The sequence below is a fragment of the Numenius arquata genome, chromosome 9 (assembly GCF_964106895.1).
Source record: "Numenius arquata chromosome 9, bNumArq3.hap1.1, whole genome shotgun sequence".
In the NCBI taxonomy this organism is placed as follows: Eukaryota; Metazoa; Chordata; class Aves; order Charadriiformes; family Scolopacidae; genus Numenius; species Numenius arquata.
The window spans coordinates 33,028,507-33,050,342 of record NC_133584.1 but is presented as its reverse complement, the minus strand read 5'-3'; the positions used below and the strand labels follow the sequence as shown (position 1 = coordinate 33,050,342).

At 34.5% G+C, this 21,836-nt stretch overlaps 1 protein-coding gene across 1 annotated transcript in view; it reads right to left on the bottom strand.

The window, feature by feature from the left end:
* EYS (eyes shut homolog) overlaps positions 1-21,836 on the bottom strand; it is an 895,325-nt gene that overhangs the window by 763,673 nt on the left and 109,816 nt on the right. Inside the window, exons 8-11 of the mRNA XM_074153627.1 lie at positions 16,322-16,426; positions 15,912-16,051; positions 10,835-11,001; positions 1,478-1,731 (exon numbers count right to left, since the gene is read on the bottom strand). Of these exons, the coding sequence (XP_074009728.1) occupies positions 1,478-1,731; positions 10,835-11,001; positions 15,912-16,051; positions 16,322-16,426 (666 nt within the window). The remainder of the gene's footprint in view (positions 1-1,477; positions 1,732-10,834; positions 11,002-15,911; positions 16,052-16,321; positions 16,427-21,836) is intronic.

The window sequence follows — 21,836 nt, the reverse complement described above, 5'->3', positions numbered from 1 at the left end:
GCATGAAGAGGAAATACCATCTTTTATTAAATGTGTATTCAAATGACCAAGAAATTATATACTCAACTCAAATTGAGGACAAAAATATCTGCAAATATATATTCACATACATAAATGTATTTATATATGTAAATAAATATAAACATTTGAAAAGAAAAATGTCAGTGACAAAATATTAAAAATAAGCAGAGCTAGCCAGAATTTATAATGAAAAATTAGCACTGAAGTTATAATTACTTAATAGCTTAGCACTTTGGCAGTGACCCAGAAAGATTCGAATGTGTTATCTCAGTGGTTTAACTGGGACTTACATGTCTAGTACTATGTGTGCTCCCTGAATTGGAGCAAGCGCCCTCAGCAACTTGGAAGAATAAGCTGTAAATTACTGATTAGTTAGTACAGATGACACTGTATATACTATACTATTTATTTTTGTCTTTGTTATTGGCAGTATACAACAGATTGTTAATAAAGATAGAGCAGTATTCAGAGCATTAACACTTGGGCTCGATGATACAGACTAAAGGCTGGCAATGCGACACTTTGTGTTGCTGAATCCAAAATTATTTTCTGCCTCCCACACATAGTCTGAGTATCAGGTTATTCACACAAAAGAGAAAATTAGGACAGAAAGGAATCAGTTTGTAAGCTTGTGTGGGATTGATTCATCTAACCCATTGCAGAAATCTATAGCCCATCTCATCCTAGAACAGATGTCTAAGGTAGGCAGATGTCCTGTCTCCACTGAGTAGAAGGGGAGTCTGAACAACTCACTCAAGTATAACTATTTATATTCTCTATGTGCAGAGAAATGATACTGCTGATCTCATTCCTCATGCTTAGATTTACCTGGGCTGGGGGTGCACAAAAAGCTGGGAGGAGCTACAGCCAGGGCAGTTGACCCCAACTGACCAAAAGGATATTCCATACCATATGATGGCATGCTCAGCATAAAAACTAGGGGAAAAGTTGGCCAAGGGGACGCTGCTCGAGGACTGGCTGGGAACGGGTCAGTTGGTTGTGAGCAACTGTTTTTCATTTGCATCACTTGTCTTTCTTGGGTTTGATTTTATTCTCTTTTTGTAATTTTCCTTTAAATTACAATTTTATTATTATTATTAATGATTATTATCTTATTTTATTGTATTTTATTTTTTAAGCTGTTCTTATCTAAGTCCACTAGTTTTCACACTTTTACCTTTCAAATTCTCTTGCCCTCTCCCCTCCCTCCCTGTGCCCACATCCTGCTGTGGGGGGAGTGAGCTAGTCACTGTGTGCCTTCAGTTGCTGGCCAGGGTTAAACCACGACAACAATCTAAGAGTTTCCATGCTAATTCAGTTAAAACTCTTGTAAGTCATACAAACACACAAATATATGTATATGTAAAATTGTTATTAAACAATCATATAAACGTTGCTTACATAGAATTGGACAATCCTGTCTGTAGTACAAGGCACTTGAAAAGAGAAAACTTACCTTTGAACCCAGCAGCACAACGACATGAAAAGTGGCCAATTAAATCCATACAGGTAGCTCCATTTTTGCAAGGTGAACTTGAGCATTCATTAATTTCAACTTCACAGAAGGGTCCTTCATATCCAGGCGCACAGTTACAGCTGTAATTATGCAAGTGGTCCTGACAGAAACCGTATTCAGAGCACTGGTTTCCAATGCAATTGTCTATATCAAGTTCACAAAATGCACCGGTGTAACCAAGGAGACACACGCACCTGTTATTGAAATGAGAGAAGAAAAAAACAAAAGCACAACACACCAGTCTTGAATATATAGGTCAATAACATCTAATAATGTTAACAACATTTTTACTTTGAACTACTCACAAATGAATTGCAATTTTTTTCAATCTTCTTTACCTTCAATTAGTCACTAAGCAACTTTGTTTCACCTAGACTGCTTCCAGTAATTAAATGGAACTGCACAATAATAAAAATCTTAGATATCTAGATGGGACAAACCAGTAGCTATACAGCTTTTAATATCAAAATTCCAATGACAATATTCAAATAGAAAACTGGTATAAACTATAAGTAATATGCATTTTAAGAATTTCTTTTCTGAAAATTATTAGTTGCCTGCTACAATATCACTAGGAGAAAAAACAATATTACATCCTGCCTGCTCTAGGTATTAAATCAGTATAAAGGTGCTTTATCATTAGAAACAAAGGTTGCAATTTCTGTCTGTAACTGAAAAAAAACCCAAACAATCTATGCAACTTCAAAGAATTTGAGCAGGATATATTTTTTCCAGAATGTAGGATGACACATAAGTTTTATAAGACTGGAGATGACTTTTTCATGCTTTCCTTTCTCCCAGGTTTTTTTTTTGTTTTCTGTTTTTGTTTTGGTTTGTTTTGGTTTGGTTTTTTTATGTATGACAAAAACAAATATGGATTATCTCATATTGATACACATCTCATAAAATTAGAAAATCCTTTGCACTTGGCAATATTTTCTTCTCCTTATCATGTCCAGAGGTCTCCATGCAAGGGAGGAGAGAATCTTACAATAATCTTACATATTCTTGATCCACAGAGATGTTATGTGGAAAGACCTAACATGTTGAGGAAGCCTTGATTATAGCAATTTTCCCTATTGATCCCTCTGTCAGAAAGGATTTTTTTTTTCTTTATTTTTAACAGAAGCGGCTGTTCATGTGGCTATTTGCTTCAGTCCCTAAAGTGGAAATTTCCGCTTAGATTTTTTTATATCCCTATCAAATTTCCAACAGGGTAATTGTAAGTCAGTAGGAAAAAGATTCCATGTAAATTCTGTGTACAGAAAAGATTCTATAAAAGATAGCATGATGGTAGCTATTTTGAATGTCATTTCACAAAGCCTTTTGCAATCTAACTTTTGGGCAAAGGAGGTTATAACCATACCCACCACTGGTATACTTTGTTCTCTGTTCAGTTGGGCTCTAATTTTACCTGCAATTCTTCTTGGCAAGAGAGAATTTGAAAGACCAAAGAACTTTGCCTATGTACAAACTAGAGATCAAGAAGGGCAGAATACTGTGGGAGCTCCATCTATCATAGCACTAATGAAATATTTCTGAAGAAAAAGGAAGAAGGAAAAGGGATGTGTATAAGATGAATAGCTCCTAGTGTTTAATCCAATTAAATATTATATTTTTTTTTCCTCCCAAGGTAATCTGTGGCCGTTAGTGCAGCTCTGAGAGTTCAAGAGTAGCTTCAGAGCACAAAGTAAATTAGGTGATTTTTCCCTTTCATATTGTGACTAAAAGAACTCTACAGGAAAGAAAGTATCTTTATAATGAAATATTGTTTGTTGTTATGTGGAACTCTACAGTGGGCTGAATTTAGAGATTGTTTCAGCACTTTTCTTATAATTAAAAAGCTTTTAATCTATGGAAAAAAACAGGTGCTATTAGAAAATAAAATTATTAAATGTTTAAACAGCAAAATCACCAAGTGTTTGAGCCACAATTATTATTTTTTTATATGTATATAAACAAATATCAGCTGCTGTTCTTTCCACTGGCTCCTTGCAAGAAGGTCCAGGCTTCCCAGTCAGATTTTTGTCAACTTTGTGTCTTCTTGATCCCTAGGAAATTTTTTCCTAATACGTGAGGCCTGGCTTTGTGCTCCCTTGTCTCTCAAGGTGCATCTGGATAAACATTTTAGATCAGATGAGAAAAAAACTTTTATGATTAATATCCTGGCTGTTCCAAAATGCAATCTTTTGTATCACATTGCAGAGCAGTATCAGAGCGTGTAAAAATGGTTTATTTCAGTTGAAACTAAATAAGGAGATGTGCTCCTTGGAGTACAGCTAATGCACACCAACTGCTAATGGGCTTTTAGTCCATGGACCAAAATAGAGCTTGCTTGAAATAAGCCCTCAATATCTTGTATAGTGGTGGCGTGAGTTCTTCAGCATCACAATTTTTGCTTTACAGATCCGTTGCTACTGCACTGTAGTACCAACTCGAGTAGGTGTAGCTAATGTATTCTCTCTTCCAACTTCAGTCACTCCTTAGCACAGGAGAAATCTTCCCCTCCTTGAGAACTCCAGCTGTTTCTGCTTCTCACTTTTTAAAGGAATGAAGTTCATATCTCATACAGTTGTTTTACAGCTAAATGTAAATGTTGATTTACGTAAAATTTTATTAGGCAGAAACATGCAAAGCACATGCACTTTTAGTTACTTTCAGCTGCACAGTTTCTGAATCCACCAACAGTAAAACTTCAGTATGGAAACAACGAACAGTCATACTAAATTTTTTCTGGTGCAGTTAATCACTTGATTTCCTTGGTTAACTATTATGCAGTAAAAAAAAAATATTTTTTTACAGTAATGATTAGTGTCTCCATTATTAAAATGCAACTATTAAATAATTCTTTGAAAATGTGGCTCTTATCATTAATATTGGATAGAATATTTAGCTTATGGTTCTCCTTAACAGGAAAAAGAGGATAAGGAGAAGGAAATTTCTATCATTTCCTTATTATTACTAGTTGTGTAGCTTCTGAGATCACAGAAGAACTACATAGAAACAGATGTAATGGAGAATCTTCTAGTTTCAGTTTCATGCTTGTGATTCCATACTGCAAGAAATGATGTTAGTCTTGTATTTTACAGTGCTTCAGTGTCTGAAGAAATCTAAACGAACTAAGAATGGAATGTGCTTTGTTTTTCCTGGTGAAATTATAACTGGATGTCTTTCAATTTAATATGGCTTAATGTAAAACTACAAACTAATGGTGCAGAAAGAGGTTTTGTTCTGTTAGTGATTGCTAAACACATACATTAATACAAACAGGAGTATTCTGGTCCTCTTAATAACAAGTTAATTTCTTACTGTGTGTTGATTAGAACATCTAAGAATCATTCATTTATTGTTTATAATCCAGACTAAGGTTCAGAGGTGATAGGATCTAGAAGTTCAATAAACTCCTTATAATAGTAATTTGTGATAATCCATATCAAATTCTAATGGCATGTTTAAAAATAACTTTGGTATATAATAGCATGTGTGCAAAAGCTACCAAGGAAGGTTAAAATATATTTAAATGAATAATTTAGAAATAATCTTTATTTAAAATATGTACTTTTTAATGTGGCTATTTTTTCAATAAACATGGGCCATTTTTATACTGTAAAAGTCTGAACTAGACAGGACAAAGTTTAGTGCATTTTTGTTAATTTAGCAACATTAACATGTAATAGTTACCACTTACATTAATGCATTATATATTCAACAGTACTATGTACAAAACAGATACAGATTGTAGTGTGGATCTTTCTTAAATTTAATGTATAATAGTGTAAGTGCAGTTCTGTGGGCTTTGGAGATCAGCATCTGACTGCATTTATTTGTAGCTTTAACATTTTTATAAGATTCCAAATGATCCAAGATGTTACTAGATACTATCTTTTCAACTCTAAGTCAATCTATGAAGTGGGTCTTGAATACAGTTTTGTTAAACACTGTGCTGGTATAACACTTATATAAGTGAACTTCAACTATCTTTTCCTGTCTGTCTTAAAAATAATATCAAGACCAATGATCTCTAAGTAATTAAGGCTTTTATATTTGTAGTAGGAAACATACCATCACCACATTAGATTTTAATGAATATGACCTTGCATTAATACTTCAGTAGCACTAAAATACAGAACATGATATCAAAAGCTTTGAATCATGGATTGATTTGCAGTCTTCATTTACTGCAAAGCCAAAATGCTTATCTACACAAATTTGAAAAGAATTCATATACAGGTATGTATGATAGCAGAATTTTTATTTGTGAGTGAATCTCTAGCTCAGGAAACATGTTTTTTGCCCATATCAGAGGGATGGCCTGGCTGTGTGCTGACACATCAGTGCCTGCTGCCTTCTGTACTGCAGCTTCAGCTCTGGGAATGGCACCGCTGGGGAGGAGGGAACGCCTCCCAGCAAAGAACAGGAGAGGCTAATGACACCCCCCAACTACTTTCTTAAGGAAGACTAAAATGTCAACCTTACAAACTGGACGAACCATGAAAGGATGAGCATAGCACCAAAGAAAAGGTAAATATGAAGAAGTTTCATGTTAATGTTAATGGGAATAATAATAATTTCTTAGCTTCACCGTAGCAAGGTTTCGAGTGTAACAGATCCTAGGAGGGAAACCCAATACCTCAATGCTTTTGCTACAAACATGGACTTCAGTAGTGGATACCAAACTCATGCCACAGTTACCTTGTTGTGGATTGCTTTGCTCCCGCACATATCGTGCAGATGACTGTACATTGCTACTCCACTGCCTGAATCTACTTAATATTGCACAATAATGATATGCCTGTGAAATAAATGTTAAATGCAGGTGCAGATAAGTCAGGCATAGAATTTGTCTAAGGAACGTGTTACTCAAATGCAGATGGTTATGGCATAGCTGCAATACCTTCCTACCAACGTGCAGTAGCATATAAACCAACATGCAGTAGGATATAACTTTTTATCAGCGTACATCTAGAATTGAAGGCGTGCAGGTAAACAAGTTGGTACTAGTTAGTCTAGGCAGGCTGTCTGTCACAATGTCATCACAGACTGATTGCACTAAAGAGAGGTAGTACAACTTGTGTCATTGAGTAACTAACTGTATACAATGGATGAATCTTTAAAACGACCAAAAAACACTGCAGACCAGACTGAAGATGTAGTTATGCTGATCTTTGCTAGGAGATGACCCAGCTATTTTCTATCTTGAGACAGAAGGCACACAGGAGCACTGAAGCAAAGATTTCCCAGTATCTCTCTACTTTGTTGTTGTGGGTTTTTTTTTTTTTTTTTTTTTTTTTTTAATAATTTATATTACTATTATTATAGTCCAAGCAGATTAATTGCATTTACTCAGTATTAATTATTTTGCTTTCTAGTTGAAATATGAACTGTACACACATTCATAAATGGACTAACAGGTTATTTAGTTTCACTTCGGCTTTTTGTAAGCAGCTGTATTCTCAGCAGAAAAGCTATTGTATAACTTATTACAGAGATATTTCCTTAGAAATTGCAACATATATTCACCTACCAAGGAAAAGTATTATTCCTCTTCCTCTAGGGGAAGAAGCCTATTATTGCTACAGAATACTGTGCATATCGTAGTACTAACTTTATGTGGCGCTGCCAACTAGGTCCTGCAGTTAAATTGTATATATAGCATAGGATGAATAAACTTGAAAATGGAAAATTAGATTTAAAAAAAAATAATCTAATCAAACAGCTTAATTTATCCAGCTGGCAGGGAATGGGAAAAGTCAAGGATGAATAAAGTAATAGAACCTTTACATTTTGTTATATTCAAAAGGTATCTAAATTATGATTACTTTTCATAATCTTGCTGGCATCATGCAAAGAAGTGTTCCATATTCTAAAGCATTTTATTTAACAATGTGTCACTAGGCAAGGCTTTACTCTTTCCTAGTGAGATTTATTTAAGACTAAATTACACAAGCTGAAATTTATATACTGAACAGTGAAAAATGAGTTGGCAATTCAAGCTTTTCTGTACACCAAATCAAACTTCTTAATGGGAAGTTTTCCTGCATAAAACCTCATGAAATGCTGACCTCAGAGCTATATCTATAGAATAAAATTATCTATAGAATAAAATACTTTTTTAAAACATAATAGTTTATCATCACCTTTTAAACATTGTTAAAACCTGCTATACAGCTTCTTAAAATGCCTTAATCTAATAGTTTTGAGTCCTTGCTGGGCTTTCCTGGAGCTATGATAAGTGTAGAACTTCATCTGAATAGACTGGACTGAAGAAACAGGAGAAACAGGACAGGTCATGGAAACTACATTGAATTTTAAATTCCATCTTTTCCCTCTGTTGCTCCGCTTCACTAAACAGACTATAGTAAAATATTAGGACTTACTTAGTTAGGATCTTGGTTGTCTGAAAAGTAATGTTGGCAAAGAATAGATTTACAAAGGTGAAGAAAACAGAGTAATAACCCCCTCCCACTGGATTTTGAAACAGGAATATCAACTCCTGGAAGAGTTCTTTCACTTTAATTATTTATTAAATGCTTCGAAATCTAATTTGCTTCTAAATCAGTTCTTCTTCTTTTTTCTCCTACAGAGAACATAATGAAATGATAGATGTTCTTTTGAAAGGAAAATTAAAGTAATTTTTATATAGCAACACTGTATATTTATTGGGTTAATGAATCTTCTCTCAGGTGTATATTAACAAAGGTAAAGAGATTCGCTTGGCATGTGTATGCAATCAGTCTACTGCATGGTATCTGCCAGATTCATCATATCAACAGCTATACCATCAACCCAGTGGCAGGAGCAGTAATTTTTTGGAGAAGTTATCACTTTAAATACATGCTAATTAACTTATGTTATGATATCTCAAACAGCACCGACTCAGCTGGCATTAATTCATTGGAATTAATAAGAGATTTTGTGTCAGTGTGATTGAGGCCACTTTAGTTGCAAGAGAGGGGTCACTAAACCAAAGAAGTAAAGCTCCTAAGACTTATTATTGTGATTATGTTGCTCTCATTATGTAGCCTTACTGAGTGTTACACTATCACAGTTTCAAAGTCCTCCTCTTTCACCCAGAGCAATTCCCCATCCTGAACTCAAAGGAAATTCTCTGTGTATATTAACACTGTCTGGAACAGTAATTTCAAAATGGAAGGAGAAACAGAGTATGGCATGGTAAGGAGACAGAAAGTTAGAAAAATTAGAGACAGCTGATTGCTTATTGGCAATCTGGAAAAACCCGATAACTTGCAGCATGTGAGAGTTTAAAAGAGAGGGATGTTCTTAAAGCTAAACTGAATTCTTTCCATGCTTTCCTGGTCTTAGCATTACTATAGCCACTACTACTATAACCATTCCAGCCACCACTGGGACAATATGTTATGACCAAAGTTTAATAATTAGTTTAGAAATTAAGATTTCTTAACTACGAGAAAAGTCTAGAGTTTTACACTAATTTTCCATAAATAAAAAACTAATATATAAAATTTTGGCTTACTTAAGTGGAGGAAATAAAGGTAAGTGATGTTTTGAATGACTATAATAGCTTTAAAAATGGATCTCAGTAGGGTTATTAAAGGCACTTACACATCTAATTCTCCATATATTCTGCTGACAATTTTTTTATGTCTTCCTGAAACTACTTTGCGTCAAATACAGCTCTTGATAATTGCCTTATCAAAAAATGATACCCATTTTAGAATAGAAAAACAAATTGCAAGAATCATTTGAAAAAGTTAGGTTACTACAGGAGTTACATTCAGTATTTCCTCCCCCATTCTTTTGGTTCTAATGGTGTATTAGAAAGGGGAAATGACAAATGTTTCACTTGCTGACAATAAATAACTCTTGGGAAACACCATTCTTTTTAAGGAGAGAATAGTTCAGTTCTCTTAAAAAATGTTTCACCATCTTTGAGAAACAGCAATCCTCTGTCGATAGAGCAGGTATTATACAGTAAACACTTGGCACATTGTCTTTGCAAAATAATCAACTGTGTTTTTGTGGGGTCAGGTTCTCTGATAACAAAACTGTCTGCTAACACATCTAGGATCAGGATCTCAATGGAATGTTTTCTTTTTCTTTCCATAAACAGACTGACCTGTCCACTCAATTTGTCTTTCAAAGACTTAAAATTAGAAAAAAAGAATTAAGTGTTTTCTATCAGTAGTCTGAGTCTGGATTAGCGAGCTAAATTCAAAAGGTCTTGTTTTACCAGTAGTCTTCAGACCTACTAATTTCTCAGTAAATGCTAGTGGATTTTGTGAGGTAAACATGGCTTTGTTCTTCTATCAGAATTCTACTCCTGATACAGACAGGAAAACCACAGACTTATCAGGCAAATAAAATGTCAAAATATGGTCCAGTATTTTGACACAAGAGTTGATTGCAAGTTGGTAAAAACAGAGGATTTGTACTTCATAAGGACTCTGTGGAAAAATTCCATTTAACTCTGATATATTGAGAATCATATACTTATTTGTATTTGTGTGCTTATTTGGGGATTTCAGTTATTATTACAGAAGTTCCTATAGAAACAGTGGTGGATTGTAAGAAATTTTTAATTACGTCTTCTATCGCAACCTTTTCTAAATAGAAATATTAAAGTGTATTAATTACACTGATTCTAAGTACAGGACAGAGCGTAAAATTAAAGCCTTTCAAAATACATTCACAGACACTATGGAGAGGTTTTAGTTGTTCTAGGTTTTTTTTAGAGGAAAAATAAATAACTCAAATCTGATAAGAACAGCTGAACTCTGTTTATTGAAGAAATTCTTTTCCATTTATATTTTCCCCATACTTTTATGGAGTCTCACTTTCAAATATCTACAGCTCACTAAGGAAAGCACATACTTGACAGTTTAGTCAACAACTAAAAAAAAACCCAAAAAACAGAAAACCCCCAAAGCTGAGCAAATAACTCAGCTTTTCAACTATTCACTTGAAACTTAAATTTAAGTTTTAATAAGAAAAGTCACTCCATGTCATTCTCCAGGCTCATAAAGTGTTTACCATTTACTAAAATAGGTGATTTGTTTATCTGACATTTTGCATAGTTGGTTTAACTTCCTTGTCCTGCAAAAAGGAATATTAGTGAGGCCTTCCTTTGCAAAACTTCAGACTACACAGTCTTATTGAATGCACGTATTCATTGACAGTTAGTATCCATGGTATTTTATAATCTGAGAAAAATATTACTGCTCTAGCAACTCCCTTTGTAACTCTTCTTCAAAGGAACAACGTCATATGGCATAAACTTCTTTATGAAGGCTTGTAAGGAGAGCAGCATGTTAGTACCTGTAGTTATTAATTCCATCTTCACATGTGGCTCCGTGTTGGCACTGATTTACCTCACAGTCATTAATATTCTCTAGGCATGTTTGTCCTGTCCATCCAAGAGCACAGAAACAGTGAGATCTCTGGTTTTCTTCGTCATAGAAGCAGCTACCTCCATTTGCACATACCTGAAGATGAGAAGTACAAATACATAAAGAGGTTTTTCTCTATGTGTTGGGTTTTTTTCACCAGAGTTTAACTGAATAAGCTGTCAGTAATAAATATGGTTATTTAATTTTTTTTATGCTGTAATGTTACAAAAGATACATCTCCAAGTACCTACAATACTGAATGTCATCAAATCAATATGTCAATTAATTGTTTAGTTGGAAAGAGGCATTTATGATTCAATTTAACAGTGCCATTTTCATAACTGACCTTTAAATGTGCTTTTTTTAAGAGGGATGATAGTGAACTAGGCTTTTAGTTTTTCATTGAAAGAGTAGAACAACTGTTCCTGTGCTTAAAATCTATGTATAATCAAATTTGTGGCTATCAGGAAAAAAAGACTGAATAGTTTTTTATTTTAATCATAATTCTGATTCACAACCTATCCTTGATTTTTTTTTCAGTAGATATATATATATATCATATCTATGCTCTCAGAAGACCAGAACTAGCAGATATTGAAAAATTAAGAAACCTAGACTGAAACAGCATTTTCTCTTGTAGCTATTATTTGCTATTATTACTTAATAAACCAGTATTTCATGTATTCTTCAAAAATTACAGAAAGTTCTAGGATATAATGAATGCTTCTTTCTTCATTTTACTTTTAAAGTCCCATTTAATTTCCATGAAAATTTTGCCAGTGTAAAAATGAATAATTACATTTTCATTTGAAAGCAATTAAGACCTCTCCTTCTAATCAATTGGTTTCTAAAGAAAATGGTGTCTACAAGATGAGCTAATGCACTAGTACTTCAGTTTGATTGAGTCTGAATCTCTTTATAATGTCATTAAGATTTGTAATAATAACAGTTCTTGGCAGAAATCCTCTAATATTCATTTGTCTTTGATTAAGTTTTAAATTGACCTTAAAATTCAGATTTTTACTATGCTCTCGGTACTGAATTTTAGACTTAACTTGGGATTCTTTTTCAGTAGGACAACTTCTTGAAGAAAAACACTGCTCAACGTAAATGCAAAGGAAACTCCTGTGTGTATAGTTTTGGAAATATTCTTTTTTATTATTTTAATGTGTTTTCTTACTTTTTTATTTAAACATTTCTGCAGGACTTTGTCCTGAGGCTTTCTATTTTCTCAAAGCTCAAATAGATCAAATAAGCTTATGCTGAAGAAAACCATGTAGAAAAAACATGAACAATTAGGAGAGTAATATTTCAGTATTGCCACAGTACTATATTCATTATATTCTTATGTTGCTTGGATACTTTATACTGTGAAGAAAGGTGTTACCCTTCAAGATATTAGTGCAATCTAAAGCAGCTTTAAATTAAAAAGAAAGCTATGGAAGATATTTTTAGCATCAAATCTAGTTAGTATTTTTCTCTATCAGATTTTTATCTCAGCTGTAAAATTAATTCCCTATCAGTTTAGATATTGAAAAATATGAGTTAGAATGATTAAAAATTTTATAAGAAATTAAGGCTAAATTTTTTTTTAATCTGTTACTAAAGTCCAAGTAAATACCTCTACATTGTAGTTTTCTGACCTTCAAACTTTCATTGTGGTTTCCTAAAGTTACTACAGACATTTGTTTGTTACTTTTTTTAATACAAGAAATACTTTTAAATTAAAAAAAAAATAAACAGACTTTTAGAATGAGCAGTATCCTCCTATCAATTAGCTTTTTCTTCTTGCGAAGAAAATCTTCCTCATAGTTAGGATTAAACGCAAATTTTATGACTTAACAGACCATAAACAAGGGCTCTTCTGGTCAGTTTGATCATCACGCTTCTGTTATTGCAAGTATTTTAAAACAAATCTGTCTTATTATGTCGTCTTGATAAAAACGTAAGAATCACTTCCTTCTAATTTCAACCAGGAAATGTTATTACAGCAAGGAAAGATAATTAGTCCCTAGATTATTACATTTTATTCTTCTCTTTCTTCACTCTGCAGTAATTGAGGGAAGTAACCCTACTATATGGCTGTCTCTTCCTCTCTAACCCTACTCTCTCCCTCCTCAAAAAAAAAAATATCAGAATTTCAAGAAATATTTCCTGAAAAGTCCAGAAGAAATTATGGCAATAAAAAAAAAGGAAAAGTATGATTAATATGAAAGAAGTACTCTGCTTAATTCAACTTCTTGTAGATTTAACTTTTACCTACATTGTTTCCTCATGAAGTAACTGCTTAAATCCTTATATTGCCTATAAGCAGAACCAGATGCCTTTCTTGGTCTCCAGGATTTGAGTTAGTTCTCTTAATTTATGCAGACTGGATTTCATTATGTTTCCTTTTATTCAATTTTGCTACTCTGGCTTCTGACAATTAAATACTATTTTTCCACCCATAAGTGTAATAAGAATCGTTAAAACAGTTTCTAAGAAGGAAACTTTGTAGAGAACTATCTTGAAAATGTATTTCTACAGATGGCTATGTTGCTCAGTATCTAAAACCCTACTTGCAAAGCCTGCTAGCACTAGTAATTCAAGAGTCATTAAATTTCTTATTTTGGAGATTAATTTCACAGAGCAGTCCTGAAGTTCACAGATGTCACTTGTCCTTTGCAAATGTACACATTAAATTCCATCCTAATTTTTCAGATAATTTCTCCAAGATGGTGCCATTCAGTTTTACCATGTGTAGTCTATTCCACCATTCAGAAGGAAAATACTGAGTGGAACTGGGTGCAAATCGGGCACTTGCAGAACACTACTTACTATTTCCTTTGGATGATGTCTAGGAAATTACTGCTAGAATAATTAAGTATAATTTTATTATCTGCTTATCATCAAGCTGGAGCAGGTGCATTGTTTCACTAGCTTACTTGTGCAATTACTATTTCAACTTTTGTAAAACCTTTTTACTTTTGCCACTTCTTCTTATAGAAAGAAAATAAATTGGCTTGAAATTATTCAGTTTTGGCAATTTTTGGCTAACTACCCCTCCCTTTAATTTTTTTTTTTTTTAACCTTCCTTGCAAATGACACTTTTTTCAGAAACTTTAAATGGATTGTTTATAGTTGATTTCCTTTAAATAAATAAAAAAGCTTTATTTCTGAATATATAAATGTATATAATCATATAAGATATAAAACAATGTATCTCTCTTCCTGCTTATTATGCCCAAATTAAGTGTCTCATACAGTGAGTGTATATAGAAACATTTACACTATTTTTTTTTCCCACATGACATTTATTATGATCTGTGAAATGTTTGTATGAATAAATTAAATATGTCTGAGGGCTTTTAAGCAAATACAACAGTAAAATATTTTAGTAGCTCCCATCAGCATCCTTGGCACACCATCACTTCCCATCCTAAGTAGCCATAATGGTTATTGTATCGTTATGGTGTTATGCCACGTACAATAAATTTGCACTCAGTATGACACTTTAAATCATAAAAATGTTAAAATTTACCAGATGCTGAACAATTTAAATATAAACCTTTGAGCCAGTGAATATTTCAGTGTTGTATTTCATATTCATTGCTGAGTGTGTACCCATGGACTTCAAGGTGACATAAATGTTGATTGCTTCTTTGTAAACACATTGCCTGCTCTGTATAGTATATTTTTATGGTGAATATATTTCAATAAAAGAATTGATTAAGCCTTTGAAACACTGGTTATCATGTTTGAGCAGCTGTTTGAAAGGACTATATAGCATTGTGTACATAGCTTTTAAAATAACTATCATAATAAAAAAGTGCAACATTATTTTACTTTATCCCATATCAAAATCTCAGCAACTCAAGGGCCTCGGTCTCTGGTCCACAAAGACTGTTGATGTACCCAAACCAGTAATTAAACTGAAAAGGTCACTAAAGGGAACTGAGAAGGATACAGCAAATACATTTCTTGAAGACATCTGGGTACACAATAGATGCTATTTTGTCCTAAGCATTGTCAGTATCTAACTTAAAGATTTCTTTAATGTACAAAAATAGAACTTATTGCTATATTCTGTGAGCATTTAAGAGTAACTTTCCAGGAGAATTTTGATTTTTCTAACTGTATTTTCAGCTCATTGCAGCTTACTTAGTCTTGCTTTAGTTTTTTGCTGTTGTTTGATTGATTATGGCCTTTATTTTTGTTTTTCGTGGAAATGAAACTTTTGTCTTTCTGTGCATTGATGTACCATCAACCTTCTCTCTAGTAACTTTTAAACACATCAAACATTTTAAGGAAAGGCTGAGAGAGCTGGGACTCTTTAGCCTGGAGAAGAGAAGGCTGAGGGGAGACCTTATCAATGCTTATAAGTATCTAAAGGGTGGCTTGAAGGAGGAGGGAGCCAGACCCTTTTCAGTGGTTGCCAGTGAGAGGACGAGGGGCAACGGGCACAAGCTGGAACATAGGAGGTTCCACTCAAATATGAGAAGAAAATTCTTTACAGCGAGGGTGCCAGAACAGGCTGCCCAGGGAGGTTGTGGAATCCCCTCCTTCGGAGATTTTCAAGACCCGCCTGGATGCAGTCCTGAGTAACATGCTGTGACATGCTCTGGGCAATCCTGCTTCGGCAGGGGAGTTGGACTAGATGATCTTTATGGTCCCTTCCAACTCTAAAAATTCAGTGAAATTCAGTGAAATTTTGCCTTAAGTTTCTACAAGTTTCACAACATAGGTAGTGGACAGAAGGAGATATCAGTGAGTAAACCTATAAAAAGCAGGAAAATAAGAGCTCAGACATTACACATTTTGTTGGACTATGACCAAACTGGTCACATCATGGACTTTTGGATGTGTGTGTTATGCAGGAAAAGAGGAAGGTTAGCATGAGAATATATCAAGAACGAGTACTGTGTTTAGGAAACTCATGGGAAATGAAGCTTCATCAGCTCACTGCTCTTAGAATAATTTGTTTGATTTCCCAAAAACACTGGGGGGAATATATCACTTTATCCTACCTCTGTGTTTCCAATACATGGTGATAAACATGTGTAATTAAATCCATGAGATTTATCCAGACACAGTGCTCCTGGGGCACAGCTTATATTGTAGAATAGGCAGGCGTCAATATCCAGTTCACATCTTTCACCTTCAAAACCTGCACCACAAAGAGAATGTTTAATCACAGTTCATTCAGAATATTGACATTATGTCTGTTCAGGGTGTTAGCAGTTAACACCAGTCTACTAGAGTAATTTGGCAGTTTTATTTCCTAAACAGAGTGAAAAAGTGGGATTCTTCATAAAAACGTTCATTGCATGCACTGAGATATATTGCTATTTTAATGTTACTATTTCTTAAACTTTAATATTTGGATGACAGTTTTTTTGTTCTGTTTAGAAAATACAATAGATTCCCAATGACTTACCTATAGGGCAAGTGCACTTGAAATGATCTTCATAGTCAACACATGTTCCTCCATTTTCACATGAATTGGTACCACAGTTATCAACTTGCACCTCGCAGAATTCTCCTGGGGTTGAAACAAAAGTCCTAAAAAGGTTAAGAATTAATACAATGTTCTTAAAAAAAAACCCTCCATCAACCATATCAATAATATTGGTAAAATAACTAGTATTTTAAGTAATCTTTCTGGAATATTGGTTAGAATTTAAAGACCTTGAGTAAGTTTCTAGACTCCTTTTTCTCCATTTATATAAAGAAAATCAACTTGGGTCTTAAAGAAAAAAAGCTGAAACCAAACTCTTTCAGCATTAAAAAAACAATTTTAGATGGGATCCGATATGGGATATGGAGCTGAAGAGGGAGGATTTCCACTGGAAATAATTATCTGAATTGTAGGGAATACCTTTGCATTTTCTTCTACTTTTTACTGCTACAATGAGTCAATCCTCATCTCTACTCAAGGCTTTTGATTCTATTATCTATATATTTCATTATGTCTTCTCTGGGCTCCATTTTGGCTATGAAACAGCTAGTCCACATTTGTCTGAGGTAACCTTTAGTGTCATTTCACTGAACAATTACTTGCTCATTTAGCTGAAATTTTTTTTTTTTTTTAGCTCAGCAGGAAGAAATGACTGAACTCATAACTAGACAGCTCTAAAAAAAATGTACTAAAGAGAAATATATCTCTGACACTGTGATGAGTCAATAAGGAAAACTGTCTTGGAAAACCAGTAGATTTGACAAGAAAGAAAACACATTAAGGTTTTCTCTCCTTTTTGGAACTGAAAACAATATAATGAATTCTGTGTAAAGGTTCTTGAGATTTTTTTCTTGTTATTGGTGTGCTACTGTTCCTTTTTCCATGATTTTTTTAATTTTATTTTTAATTTATTATTTCTACAGCAGGCATTCTGTAAGGTTTGTTTGTTGTTTTTTTTTTTCAATTTTAGAAAGATATAGAATAGAGAAATGAAAAGTGAAACAATCTTTAATGCTGAGAAAACTAGAAGAAGGTGGAGGAGTTTTGAAAAGTTTCAAAGAAGAAAATTTCAGAAAAGAAAATAAGAGTAGATTACTGATGTTTTTACAGCCAACTTGTTTGTAATCAGTGTTACATCACTCAGTGGCTTAAGCAGAAAAAGCAGAAGAGCTGTACAGGAGAAAAATTTTTCAGAGGGATGTACAAGAAATTGGGATAATTTCTTTATTTGGACAATATGTTCTGTAAAATGTGTTAAAAGTCAGTATCCTATTTGAAATTATACATATGGCAAAAAAGAGAAATAATTTTACTTCAAATAATGATTTATTTTTTTTAATCTAAAAACACGGACATCAGGACAACATGAACTAATATTATCAAATTTGGTAAGAAATTACTACATCTCTGTTTCAGCAAAGCATTTCTGCCAATTACATTCACTTTGGTCCATTCCTAAGATAAAACATTTAAGCTTTGAGAAACATACACTGCTGAAATGCAGTGTGAAAGTAAGACATAAAGATTGGTTTTTTATGGACTTCTATAAATGTAAACAGGAATACACTTCTTGGCCTTAATGCTGTGATTTGTGTTGGCCAGAAATCTCTATCTTGGGTCAACAGGTGCTGAACCACATGTACAAGCTCATGTATTTACAGAGAGGTTGACCGGCATGCTATACAGACTTTCAATGTTTCTTTTGTCCCTTTGCTCCTAAGCCAAAAATAGCCCAATCTTAACATGTATCCATTTTTCAACAGCCAAGAGTATATTTTACAGGAAGTCATAAAGCTTACTGAGTTAGAAATATTTTTTTAAAGTATATTACTACTGTAAAATTTAAGAAAAAGGGAAAATAGGAAATTAGATATGTCTTTCCATTTACTATTATAATATAATATGTGAGATTACATGGGGAACTATGGACAACATGACCTTACATTTACAAGACTTTTATTTGCTCACTTAGTATTGACAGTGATGGTAACTATGTTTTTGTGTTTCTGGGGAGGTACCATCATGATTAATACTTTTAGAAAGCTATGCTATGAGCCAGGACAAGTTACAAAATGTAACTTTCTGTAATATAGTTTGGCAAAAAGACATGCTCAAAAATAAATAGATATTTTAATTGCGAAATCCACTGAATGTATCGAGGAAGTTGCTGTCTCCTAGGAAATGTTGGGGTTTTAATTTTTTTTCTTTATGAGGTCTGCAAGGCAAAATTGGGAAAAAAAAAAAGAAAAGCTGGGAATAAACTTAAACTTGATATTTATTTTGGATCCATGTTTTCATATTTATTCATGAGGGTGGAATTGTCTTGTCCAAGAAGCCCTTATGAATAAATTTTAGTACGATCAAACTGGCTTAAAGAATTTTTTTGCTATAAATCTGAAATCCTTATAATAGCTGTATCCTTTAAGTAAACTTTACAATTTTTCCCTGCCACAATGAGGTCAAGAAAACCTAGCAACTCCAAACTGCTATAAAATTTATTAGAATCTGAATACTGCTGAGAAATGCATAATTTCTGGTATTAAGATCTGATTAAGTGTTAAATGGATGTCAGGAGAGATCTCCACAGTAATCCACTTAGCTTTTAATGCCTAATTATCACTTCATAGTGAGTGAGGGCTGAATAATTGAGAAATGCAATACTTAGAGAACCCTAACAAGATTTTTGTGTGCAATTACGCATGTTATTCTTCTATCAGGAATAGGTTCAGCAGGTACAAGGAACAAAGGAAAAAAAAAGAAAGAAATAATACAGTATAAGAGGGAGGGAAAATAATTCGATTAAAGAGTTTACTGTTGTACTGCTTATTTCTCAAAATGAACTTATGCATTTTTTACCTAAACGTGTGTTCTTACAAGTTAAATTGTTTAATTACAAATTCTATACCTCAGATGTCAGTGAAATAAAGTGTAAGCACAAATGGGCACACTGAGGTTACACATAAACATCAGGAAACATTTTCTTACTACAAGGGTGACCAAACACTAGAACAGATTACCCAGAGAGGTGGTGGAGTCTCCATCCTTGGAGATATTCAAAAGCTATCTGGACATGGTCCTGGGCAACCTGCTCTATGTCACCCTGCTTGAGCAAGAGAAGTGGACAAGATGACCTCCAGAGGTCCAACCTCAACCATTCTGGAATTCCATGATTCTGTGATTCTGTGAGTCATAGAATCATGGAATATCTCAAATTGAAAGGAACCCATAAGGATCATGGACACCAACTCCCTGCTCTTCGCAGGACTACCTAAAACTAAACCATATGACTAAGAACGTTGTCCAGATGCTCCTTGAATTCTGACAACCTTGGTGCCCTGACCACTTCCCTGGGGAGCCTGTTCCAGTGACCAACCGCCCTCTTAGTGAAGAATCTTTTCCTAATATCCAGTCTGAACTTCTCCTGACACAGCTTAATTTCATCTCCTCATGTCCCATCGCTGGTCACCAGAAAAAGGACATCAACATCTCCCCCTCCACTGCTTCCCTTGAGGAAGTTGTAAACTGCAATGAGTTCCCCCCTCAGCCTTCTCTTCTCCAAGCTGAACAAACCAAGGGATCTCAGCCACTCCTAAGTCTTGCTCTCGAGACGTTTCACCATCTTGGTTGCCTTCCTCTGGACACACTCTAATAGTTTGATGTCCTTCCTATACTGAGGTATCCTGAACTCAACACAATACTCAAGGTGGGGCCACACTAGTGTAGTGTAGAGTGGGACAATCACGGCCCTAGACCAGCTAGCTATGCTGTGCTTGATGTACCCCAGGACATGGTTGGCTCTTTTGGCTGCCAGGGCATACTTTGACTCATACTCAATGTGCCATCAACCCAGACTCCCAGATCTCTTTCCCTGGGGCTGTTGTCCAGCCTCTCATTGCCCAGTTTGTATAAATAACCAGGATTGCCCCATCCAAGGTAGAGACTCTGGCAATTCAATACACTTCAGTTCTTGAGATGAGGTTGGCATTTAAATTTTTCCAGTTAAGCATCTCACCAGCTTACCATGACTCTTCACAGATGATAATGACTTCACAATGGCACTGGCCAGGTTCCTCAGCACCCTTTTGTATGTCTCTTCTGGTCCCATGGACCTGTATGTATCTGACGTACTTACATGCTCCTAACAGTATCTTCCTTTACTGTGGGTAATGCTACATTCCCAGACTTTGCTACTAGGAAGGAAGACACCTGTCAAAACTGAGGCATAAAAAGCAATTTATTTTGCCTTGTACCCATTGCCCTGTTGTGCAAAGGACCCTTATTTTCCTTGCCTTTTCTTTTGCTACCAATATACTTAGAGAAAACTTTCTTGTCCTCCCCGATTCTTGATAGTTTCATCTCCAGCTGAGCTTTAGCTTTTCTAACTCCACATCTGTCAATGGCATATGACCAATCATTTAAATTGACTTTGGGACAATAAGGACAAGTGGCAAATGCAATACAAATTCTGAAAGGAAACATGGGGGGTTTTACTGCGTATACTCAGTACAATACCTTGCAATACAATGCTGCCACTGCTAGCAATAGGCCATAAGCTTTGCACTGAATTTGCAAGGCCTCAGGACTGAGGCTCATCAGGCTTGATTTGTCTTTCCTGTAGTGATGTTTTACTTGGTTTAACTGTGACAGCATTTTTTCCTTCTAATTTGCTTTACTTTTGTTTACCTTTGTATGATACGACCATAGTTTCTATAGATAGTAGCAATAAGTAGTTATTTGAAACAGAATGAGATTCACAACTCTAATGAAATGCTGTAAATAAATATAGGGCTGGTACAATAACAGGGCCTTGAGAAGTGGAGACAAAAGATGTGATGTGAGGAACACAGGCACAGGATGAAAAACGATGAGGCATAGGTTTGGCATTGGAGACCCCATGGCTATAAACAACTCACCAGTTGAGAGTTAAAGAATGCAGACTTGGAGCTGGACAAAACTGGTCTTAAGGGTAACAAAAAGAACAAAGATACAGTATTTCATATAAGTTAGAGCCACCATGAAAAGTAAATTTTGAACACAAAATAGAACTGCAACCCAATGAAGAAAAAGTGTAAAAGCATTTTAGCAGACATACAGAAATGACTCCAAGTGGATCCTAGATAGTTGAAGAAGAAACCACCAGTATGAACAACCTGTTCCTCCCAGTGAAGGACTATAGATTCTGTAACACTGCCCCCAACACAACCACTATGAAACTACTGACCTTAAGACCTGTAGGAGGAGGGAAAAGGGCAAGTATAGTGTCATTAAAATGGGAAGAAACTAAAAATTTTGTGAGTCACAATTTAAATTGTATTTTTATTCATTTCCTGTAGCGATTACATCTGGCCAAATAATTATCATATTTTTAACATTTCAGTTACATTACCAATAAATTCCCGAATTTACGTTTAATTAAGGTGTTCTTGTCCCTTGCCCATAACCAAGATTTTGAGGATAACAGAGTCAGCTAGAGATGTATGTACTAGCAAGTCTG